The sequence below is a fragment of the Hakea prostrata genome, chromosome 3 (assembly GCF_041222555.1).
Source record: "Hakea prostrata isolate BN-2017 chromosome 3, UWA_Hpros_2, whole genome shotgun sequence".
NCBI lineage: Eukaryota > Viridiplantae > Streptophyta > Magnoliopsida > Proteales > Proteaceae > Hakea > Hakea prostrata.
This window is the reverse complement of record NC_142602.1, coordinates 72996716-73007932: the sequence shown is the minus strand read 5'-3', so window position 1 is coordinate 73007932 and position 11217 is coordinate 72996716. Positions and strand designations below refer to the sequence as shown.

Here is an 11217-nt window from a genome sequence, read left to right as displayed (position 1 = left end):
GCAAAGTTGAAAAGTACAAAAATAATATAAAAAATTCTTACAAAAAGTACAAAACATCATTCAATCATGTAAAAGTATAATATAATAATATTATTTAAACGAAAATTTGTTTTTAACTCTCTCTCCCACCTTCGTCTGTTGTTCATCGTCTCTAACATCTCCGACCTCTGCAAGTATTTTTTCCTCTTTGCAAGCTTTCACTCTCTCCTTTTCTCTTTTTTTTCTCACGGCGACGCACAGTCGGAGACTGCCAATGGCGATAATCGGCGGAATCTAACTCATCTCGTTTCGGAGCAACCTTTCGGTTCGCTCAGTAACGAAACTAGCGAATTTTGCCGAAATTTCCTTCCATGCTTTTCACAGCCAATTATGGAAAGCTCAGATCATTCCTACCTCTTCCCCAATTCATTCAAGCAATCAAAAGGCTTGAATTTCCCTCAATTGCTTTGCTGTGAACTTGACAAATACTTGCCGCGCAATTTTCTCTTTGAGAACAAGAAGTGTTGACTATAAATAATTAAAGTACATCATATGGGTGTTGACATCCCAGCTAAGAAGGCGCTCCTGGTGGTAGGGGTGTAAACGGACCGGATTCGGATCGGATAGTGGTAATATCATATCCACATCTATTACATTCAGACGGATTCGGATAATATCCTATCTATTTTCGGACGGATTCTGTCGGATTCGAATGATAATCGGATAATTATTTTCTTATGTAGAATCTTCTAAATGGACATTGAATACAAATTGAATACAAATTTTCGAATGCCTGTTTACATCTTTACCCTTTTATTTGTGAAGGTTAGGTTTGAAATTTAAGAACTTAGCAACTTTGATAGCTATTTTAATAGAAAATCTAAAAAAAAAATAGTCACATATCACAGTTAAAATATTTATAAAAATAAGAAAATAAATTTAAATAAGTTAACTTAATCGGATAATTATATTGGATGGATAATAATCGGTAAGAAAGAGATATACCATATCCGCATCCTATTAGTAATCGGACGAATTTGGATACCCCTACACGGATGCAGATGCGGATGCGAATTCGGAAGTGAATTTCGGTTATCCATTTACACCCCTACCTGGTGGCGTTCACAACCCAGTGGTAATTAAAGCATTGGCTCGGCCACTTCCTCAACACAAGATGAATACAGTAACTTTAACCAAAGAAAAAGAACTAAACTTCAAGGAGTCCGTACTCTGCTAAGGAGCTGCTGATCCCAGGATCCAATGCTCTGTGTGGCCGTGAAGTGGTGATCTCTTATTGTTGTTCCTGGGTAGTCTACTCACAGTCTGCAAGGACAGAACCCATAAATCAGGATATCTCTGAAATGTACCAATGTGCTTATAAAAAGTTCTGTTTTTGACCTGTCGTCAAAGAAATCATCCTGTAAATTTCCAAACTTTTCCCTCTATCTCACTAACATAGCCTTGGCATGACGGTATTTCACCAATAAAAGAAAAAGCTGAATCTTCTGACCAAGAAAAAGAAAAGCTCTATAGACTCTATAGATTCATTTTAGCTATTTAAGGTCCCAGCGTTTCATTCACAAAAGGAAAACCTTAAATGCAACATTAGCACGTGCTATACAAGTCAAGAATCACTCAGCAAACAGGTCATGGACGACGATGGAACTGGACAACCGTCTCCATTTACCCATACCAGGGATGGCAACTTTCTGCATCTGTAAATGCTACAACACTTCAGAAGAATCAAATCCCTCACTTCAGTCAATCCTTTGTGTTCTTTTACAGTCATCAACAGAGACTTGGTACCTTCTAACTCAGGATTCTCCTGCATTTGCTTTCCATTTCAAGTACTTCGCTTGCTCTTGCTTGAATCTTTTCCATTCTTTAATAGCCGCAAGAATCACATGCAACGAAACTGGCAGAAAGAAAGGCTGTCCAGTCCACAAAGAAAAATGAGAATAAGAACTAAGAAGAGAGTTTGAATCAGCCACACTAAGGTACTTAAAATGATCTGTATTACAGGCCATAAACACGTCCAGAAACACATTTTGCCGTCCTTAAAGCAGATTTTTAGGTAAACAGTCCAACTCGTAGGCTGTGTATCTAGAACAAAATTATTGCGAGAAATTTCAGTTGCATGAGTAATTGGAGACAACTATATAGATCAATTGATTGACCTCAAGCTGCAGACTTAGCTGATGGCTAGCAAAAATAAAAGTACACAGAAAATGACAAACATAAGTATAGGAATTCAAGATTTCCAAAAAATTTGAAGAATATTACCATTTTCTTTAATGAAAGGATTTATCCAGCTATAGTTTAAACACATGAAATGGATAGACATTATCAATCGCACCATAAAAACAAAGAAAGCAGCAGTAGCTGGGGCTGGAACATAGATCTACAGAGATCTATGTTGATGGGGTGTACGCTTCGAAATTTTAGGCATCCCTAAAATCCTGAACAGGCAGCTTTTCTCTGTACTATATATATATATATTTCTTAGTAAAAGTCATCAGCATGATAAAATGTGCATGCTAAGCTGCATTTATATTTCATAACTCCCACACCAAACATACGTTTAACCATTGTTCAAGGTGGCAAAATGATCCGAGGAGTTTTGACACCAAGGCGCCTAAATCACTATGCTTCTAACAAGTAGTTAGGCCCAACCTAACTCCATTCAACAAATGAGTTTTCCCATTAGAAAGCTCACTGTGGGCACCCCCGACACTATAGTTGGATAAGTGCCACATAGTGTTCAATTCATGTACTCCAGGGTAGCTAAAGTTGTTCAGTTTTTAAATTTATAATAATGTTTTCGGAATATTACAACTGTACTGGGAATTATTATTTTTGGGCGAGAATTTGAGAAACTAATCAGTATGCTGGGAGTGTAATACAAGACAACAGTTCCATCCCAATCAAAAAGCCATATCTCTTACCACTAAGAGAAAATGAGAGCACATGGTGGTTCCATCTTGATGGTTGCAAAGCCAGTAAAAGTTTTGGGTGGGATGTGCCATCAAGGGTGGTCTCACCTCTCCATGACACATCAAGATGCAATTGATAGATTGCTCATTCTACAGATTACCATATAACTTATTCAATTAGTTCAAAGAAAGAATATTTTGGCAGAACAAACTTGTCTTAGGTTCACTAACTGACCGTGTATACAGCAAAGAAATGCTCAAAAGAGTAGTAGCTGATAGACATGATAGATGGGTGGAAGAATGCATCCTCTGCCAGAGTCCTTGCTTGCCTTGAGGACACTAACACCGAAAAGAGAAGGAATCAGCCATATGTTCACCTAGGCTAGACCAAAAAAGTAGAGCCAAAAGCACAGTTTGAAGGAGTAACGATTCAAATTCAAAGATTTGACGGCAAGATATGTACCAGCTGAAGCATCATAGATTCCAAGAGAGGAATTGCTTTGAGCCAAACTTGCTGCCTCAAGTGAATACTTGACCTGTCCAAGCAGAGATAAACAAAATCAACACACCTGCTACTTTTCAGAAGACTAAAAATCGTTGAGTAACCACAAATACGATGTCAAATAAAGAGCAGAGCATGCATAAACAGATGATAAGTGGGATATCTCTATTAAGAAAATCCATAGCAAATAAATAAATTCAATCTGAACAGGTATGATATCACTGGTCGAAGTTAGGTCCATTATTTTCAAGGAGGTAAGGCAACCACAGCATTTAGGGCAGTCATAAAGCTTCACCATTGTAAACACAGACTACTAGTGTTCTCTTTTTGCAATAGCCATTTTATTTGGTACAAAAAGCATATTAAAAAAAATTTATATAACTCTAAATATTAAAGAATCATACTAATGCAAGGTACTTTGAAAATTTTAAAATAAAAAAAAAAATGAAAAAAGACAATCTTTATCATTCTACTATAGCAATATAGCATATAGTTATGGTCATCTCTAAGAAACTCACCAGTCAAATAGTTTTATCTTTGCACAGAACCTTTTAGTATTAGAAAGAGCACAAAATATGTTTTCCAAGAAATCCTAGATTGCTTAAATTCTATCCATATTGGAATTCTGTTTTGATAAAACCTTGTGTAACAAAATTGAAATAACTAGTAAGAATAGAGAACAAAAGAGAGAAGTGGTGGAGAAGAAGAAGAGATGGAGGAGGGAATGAAGAGTTAGTGCAAGGTTTAGCTCTCCCCCTCAGCAATGTATTTTATTTATTGAAAAGTTTCCAGACTAGAGAGATCCTCAAATCCAAATATATCTTCAAATATTAATATCCTAAAATAGACTTGCTTGCCACTCAAGCAACATAAAAGAAAGGAAACGAATCTCCCCAAGACTAGAAAGTGCAGAAAATCAGACCTAATCCAATCTGGGGTGCATCCCACGTAGTGGGGTGACCACTGAAGTGGTAAATCACACATATCTTAACACCTTATTTGGTGTACAAGAATGCTATCAATATTGCTCTGAATGAAAATATTTATCGTACATAAAAAATGAGCATTTTAATGTACTTTTAGTTTTTAACAATAGTTGACCATTTTAAGATTTATAGAATTTTTTGATTTTAGAAAAACTCCATAATTAGAAAGTTAAATATTTCACCATTTAATGAAAAATCAATTGATGCAACACAGGGTCTAGGTTAATCTCCAAGACCCTCTCAAAGTGAACCAGCTAACAAGCAAATAGTCCTTGGGAGGTTTTATTTTTCTACTTCTTCCAAGCGCAGGATAACCGCAATGGGTTGTGGGTTTTCTCAACCAATTGGGGCCCTCCCTTCACCACCCCCATGGGGATGGTCTACAGGGTTCATAACTACTCCTCTTACTATAGGACACTTGCCTAGCCAATACTTAGATCCGGCTCTACCCAAACTTTATTGGTTTACCCCAACATTAGCCACCTATCCGAATGTTGCTGAGCAGTTTTTGGATATCAAACGGACCTCCCCAGAAGGTAATTTTAATGTGGCCAATTTACCCTCTTTTGCAATCAGTTTTGCTACAGCACCCACTGCTCTAGCCAATTGTCCACCCTTTCCGATTGTGTTTTCTATGTTATGTGATGAGCACATTTATGTGTGAAATCTTAGGGCATAAAGCATGCATTTTACACACTTAGAATAGAGCCACCTTGGGTTTTATGTTGTTTTTGCAGATTTTAGGACTTTTCAATATTTAAGCAAATATTTGGAACTTTGGGAATGAATCATGCATTTACATGTCAATAGGTCCATTCAAATTCTCAAATGCGAAAATGGGCCTGATCTGGAGCATGATGGGCTAGAAATGTGATTATGGGCCAGCTCCGAAATATTTAAGAGATAAAGAAGGCAACTTTGATCTACGGCTGAGATTATAAATTATCAATTAAATCTACAGAGATATTATTGAGAGAGTCCAAATAGAGAAAAGAGTCCTTGCATACTTCAATATCTTATTTCCTATTTGTGATTTTATTAAAAAAAGAAAAAGAGGAAAAAGAATTATAATCAGATAAGGAAAAGGAAAAATCCCGTTTTTGAATGTCTATTCAATTTCGATCAAGCCCTTCATTGAACGGTCATCCGGTGTCCGATCGAGCTGCTTTTTGGAGGAGAGCTTCACGACTTTTTGATCCTCAAATCCAACGGTGTAATTGTGCATTTGATCTCTTTAAGCAAGTCCGATTAGTATGCCAAAACCCTAATTGGTTAAGTCAGATAGGAACTCCGAGTTTGATTCAAATTCTGTCAAGATTCATATCCCATGTAAACTCTATAAAAGGAGATTATACTCCATCAAGGGAAAACGTGTTTTAGAGCTTAGGAAGAGCACATTTTCTTTTCTCTTCAGTTTATTTAGGTTTTCTCTAGTTTTCTTTGCTTGCTTTTGTGAGATTCTAATTTCTAGATTGAATGTTTAGGTTTAATTTTTCTATGTAATGTAATTCAATTTCGAGTTCAAGATCAAGTTCAAGTTTCAAGTTTCAAGATTCACTTTTGAGATTCGAATCGTTTATTCAAATTTTCTTTTTATTTGTTTGAAGTTCAAAGATGCAAGTAAGTAACATTCTTCAATAATCTTCTCTCCCCCCCCCCTCTATTCCCACTTCTATCTACCCCTCAATATTCTTAATTTAGGATTTACTTTCAGCATTTATTTATTGTTCTCCCTTCCCCTGGGTCCTTGATTAGAGATGCTTACAGTCATGCCTCTCTTTGGTTAAGGTTTCCCTTTCCTTTTATTACTCTGTTATTTACTTTCTGCAATTTACTTTCAGCATTTATTTATTGTTCTCCCTTCCCCTGGGTCCTTGATCAGAGATGCCTACAGTCGTGCCTCTCTTTGGTTAAGGTTTCCCTTTCCTTTTATTATTCTGTTATTTACTTTCTGCAATTTACTTTCAACATTTATTTATTATTCTCCCTTCCCCTGGGTCCTTGATCAGAGATGCCTACAATCGTGCCTCTCTTTGGTTAAGGTTTCCCTTTCCTTCTATTGCTTTGATTATTTCTTTTCTGCAATTTCTTTTTCTCTAATATCCGTTCCCCCGATCGGTGGACTAGTCCACGGTCAAAGTCATTATAATTATACTCCCCTTCCCTAGATCCAAAGCTGACACTTGGATCACTTCCCTTTTATTTTTATTTATTTATTATTCGTACTTTTTCTGCCTTTATTAATTTTGCATTGGTTATGTTTGTCTTATTTTTCGTCTCAATTCGATTGCATTAGATGTATGGATTAGGACCGTTCGTTTAGTTTAATTAAGTAATTAACAAATTTGAATCATTGCACTCTTGCATTATCATTAAGAAGTTAATTCTAAAGTGGCATATCTCTTTGAGATCAACCCGTTAGCTACACGATATCGTGAGCTTGCGGTTACTTTTAATTTCACAAACATTATGTATGGCCGCACCTAAGGGCATATTGGTTGAAGTAGATTCTTCTTTTTGATCAATCAAAACCCCTTCCCAAACTGTACAAGCTTCTTCCAATGCATACAGCTTTCTGGATGTATATGATGATATCTAGATAGATGGATCCTATATGAATCATATGATGAAGTATCGCATGAGTGGATATATAGGAATCCAAATCTGCCGAATCACTCATATTATGATCTTCTACATCCTAGGTCTCCTTGCTCCATCATCTGGCTTATGTTCTTCATGTAGCATTCAGACCGAATGAATCTATGAAATTACGTCGATACTTCCACATTACGGGTAACGTAGGAGACATCTCGATTCTTCCCCCGGGGGATCTTCGAATTACCACTGCTTAGCTTTCAAGGATAGGGATGTTTAGTGTTTTCAAGGATAAGGAAGTTTAGTGTTTTAACAAAATTGAGAAGGGCTAGTGGTTTGAGATTACTAGAGAAAGGGTTACCCAAAGAACCTATAGGATGAACTAGGGTTAGCAAGAAGAGGAAAGGGTTAATATGGGAATGGTTTGAGATACCCAAGCTTACCCTAGGTAGGATGTGGAGAAGGGAAATTAGAATTAGAATGTATTGCAACAGAAAGGAAGGACTAGGGTTTTAACGAACCTAATATGAAGGATTTTGGGAGGTCTATGGTAAAAGGAAAAACAAAGAGGGAAGCTTGCAGTTGGGGATTTGGTAAGTCTTGGATTGTTTTTGAATCTTTCTTGAACTTTCTTCTCTGTTTCTTTTCTCTTCTTCTTCTTCTTGTTCTTTCTTTTCTTTTCTTTCTTTCTTTCTTTCCCTTCTTTCTTCTTTCCTTTTCTTTTCTTTTTTTTCCCCCTTCTCTTTTCTGTTTTTCTGAACTGCCACAAGAATCAAAAACTTGAATCACAAAAAATTCTGCAATTCAAGAAAAGGCTGCAATGCTGTCGCAAGTTCAAGAAAGGGAAAAGAATAAAGGAAAGAAGAGAGGGATAGGATGAAAGGGGAAAGGGACACTAGGGTTTCGATTGGAAGCGCTGCTGCTGCTGCAGGCTGTGGGGAGGGATTCTAGGCCTTGCGCTAGAGTTAGGGAGGGGAATGGGAAGGTTAGGGTGTTGGGTTTTACTTACTTGGGTGGGATTGAGGTCTCTTAATAGCTGCTGGAATTTGATTGTACTAGGCTGCTGTGAGCTTGGAGAAGAAGATGAATGCCGGAACTTACTGAATTGCACAGAAACACTCTTCAGCCCAGGCTGCAGGGTTTCTTCCCCCACAACCCAACCCTCTAATTTTCTTATAAACTCTGAACTGATTTCATTACTAACTTAATGGGCTATTCATAGCCTTGGAACCTAAGCAACTTGATTAAGACTCAAATCAGGGAACCTTATCCATGAAGGATTCACTTCACAAAAAGGACTCAACTAATTAATAACAAAAGGACTCCTAAAGAAACCCTAATTGGACTCTTATAGAAGACATCTTGAAGGAATCAAATTACTAGCTTTAAGGAGTCCTACTTGACTAACTCAGTGTCTTACATAGACAGGGTCTCTGTCATAACTCACAAATACTATTCCAAATTAAAAATATAAAAAATAAAAAGAAGAATAAAAATAAAGATAGATCCATGCCTCTTGGATCAAAGGGGTTCCAACCAGCCCCCTTTGGAACCCAAGTGGCTGGGAAAATGACCAAAATACCCCTGGGGTATTCGGTTAGCTTTGGAGTGGCCCTTTCAGGTCTGGGTTTCCGGCACAATTATGGGGGGGGGGCCCAACCCCGGTAACATCATCCATTTTTTTGTTCTTAAAGGGTTGACTGCTTTCCTTTTAGAATTTAATTTTTAACTACTTTTATTCGATTTAAATAGGTCATATTTGCTTGTCAGTAACATCTTAAGTAAATGTTTTTACAAAACATAAAAACATGCACATAAATGGTGTTTGGTGTAAATAATGATCAATACAGGCCCAGATACCAGTATAAATAGTGCAGGTTGCCCAGCAATAAAGCATTCAACTGCCCAGACCTCCAAAAAATGCTAGGACACGGCACCTTAGTAACTAAATCATAAAATTGTGATACAAAAATAGTTTTCTTTTCTTTTTGAGAAGAAAAAACAAGCACAAAGATTCACAAGCTGAGTCTACATAACAGATCCTCTTGGAACACAACCGGTTACTTCACCCTGTAGTATATCCAAGAGTAGCAAGTTATTAAGACAGTCATAAGCAAATCATGAGCACAAAAAATTTATAGTCCCCAAAAGCAGTTATAGTATTAGAGATTGATAGTAATAAATGGTAATAGAGACACTAGATGAACTGGCCATGGTCGCACTAGCTCAGGGAGAAGCTGGTCCTGAAAGACAAAATCTGAAAATACGTTATACGTTTTATCTTCAATCCCAAACTGCAGCTTGCTGTAAACCTTGATACTGTGCTACCATCAAAACCAGAAGCTGCTCTTATAAGGTATGCTTCACCTATGAAGCAAGATACATCAACCCCTATGAACAATGCAAAAACACCAACTGCTGTCAACTAATTATCTAACCAACTGTTGTACAAAAAGAGCTGTCTAACTGCACGGAGTAACCATTTTGAGAATACATATTGGAAGACAAAAGAAAGAAAAAGGGGAAGGGGGTGGGGGGAGGGGGTTTGGATGATCAAAAAGAATCCATGAGCAATTTAATAGAGTGGGGAATATGTAGGATGAAGCATAATGCAAAAGTCAGCCTCAAACCAAGAGAAACAGTGAGCGGTCGATTTCAACCAGGATCAACAACATAAGGAAAAGCAGATTCAACAACTGAACTGTTATCGCTTACATATTTTTAGTAGAGACTATGGTGCAGTCAAGGGTAATTAATGTGCTACGCTATATTTGCTTCTTTTTAATTAACCTATCAATCTCCTGAACATGGTAAAAAATTTGAGGGAAACTCAAGTTTCGACCAAGTGAAAATGTGAAACTTAGGTGGAAACTTGGGAAATTTCGAGGAAACCGAGGGCTTTTCTATTCAAGTTTCGACCTCAACTTTCGACTTCAAGTTTCGACAATATTTTGGGGTGGGATTCTGTATTTAAGCAAATTAGAGTATAAAGAACACATTGGCACATGCATTTTAGTAAAAAAATCAATGTAGATATGTTGAATGTTATGTTTATTTGCTTAAGTATGGTTAACATTAGGGATAATTACTGTTGCCCCCCTGTAGTTTGATTTTATTACTAATAAAACCCCGTTCTTTACGAAATTACTGTTGCCCCCCTTCCTTATAACGGTGTTAAGTAGCCGTTAAGTTTGAATATGTAATGTCTAATTTGCCCTTCATTAAAATTAATAAATCCAAAGACGATGCTACCCATTTATAAAAAAACCCGATTAAATGTCAATTTTACCCTAAATTTAATTTTTTTTGAATTAATGAAACGGGCAAAATCCAAATCCGATTTGGTTTCCCACCTTCAATAAACTTCATTTATTTTGAAAATATATTAGGTGATATTCAATTTCCAATTTGAGTTGATTTCAATTTTCCTTCATCTTCGGTTTCTATTTGAGTTTTATGCAATCATTCTTTCTTTATTTGGTGGTTTTTTTTAGAATAAAACACATTATAATTATTTTTTTCTCCACAGTTAATTAAGGGTACTACTGTAACTTGACAAAAGGGTAAATAAACAAAGAAATAAGTGTAAGGGTATTTTTGAATTTTTGAGAAAATATAAAGATGCCACATCATCAGTAAACTAACGGAACTTAACAGTAGGGGGCAATAGTAATTGTAAACAAAGTTAAAGGTTGGATTAGTAATTTTGAAAAGTACAGGGGATATAATAGTAATAAAATCAATGTACAGGGGGCCAATAGTAATTATCCCTTAACATTATTGTGTACTTCTCAGTCATCTTCTTCTAACTTCTAACTTTTAAGTTCAATTCAAAACATCAAATAAACTCTTAAACATCAGATACAATGTAACTTGTAATAAAAATAAAATGGGAAATACAACTCACTAAATCAGTGCCAATAGGAGTGCCTCGGCGGATCCATCCCGTGACTTGAGTAGTACTGTGCCTGTGACATCCTCTCCTCTAACCAACGGACACAAACATCCCATGACATGTGATGCCTATGGTTGTCGAGGTAATCGACAACTGCAGCTCTATAGGTCTAGTCGTCAACATGCAAAAGATATCCATTCTGAGGGAATGCACAATAAGGATAGGGAAGTCCTTCTTGATGAATCTCAAGGGGGATGGGTTGGGGTCGCACGCCGAAGATCTGCTCCACAAACATCTGTGCCCGCGAATCAGCATCCATATAAGTTG

At 36.7% G+C, this 11217-nt stretch overlaps 1 protein-coding gene across 3 annotated transcripts in view; it reads right to left on the bottom strand.

Annotated features, from left to right (window-relative positions):
* Nucleotides 1-933: 933 nt before the first annotated feature.
* LOC149023012 (GPI transamidase component PIG-S-like protein) overlaps nt 934-11217 on the bottom strand; it is a 53127-nt gene continuing 42843 nt past the window's right edge. Inside the window, exons 11-14 of one of the 3 annotated variants that reach the window (XM_089150889.1) lie at nt 3376-3448; nt 3148-3251; nt 1786-1910; nt 934-1302 (exon numbers count right to left, since the gene is read on the bottom strand). In XM_089150889.1, the coding sequence (XP_089007015.1) occupies nt 1794-1910; nt 3148-3251; nt 3376-3448 (294 nt within the window). In that variant the 3' untranslated portion in view covers nt 934-1302; nt 1786-1793. The other 2 variants (XM_089150888.1, XM_089150890.1) reach the window with 2 other exon arrangements.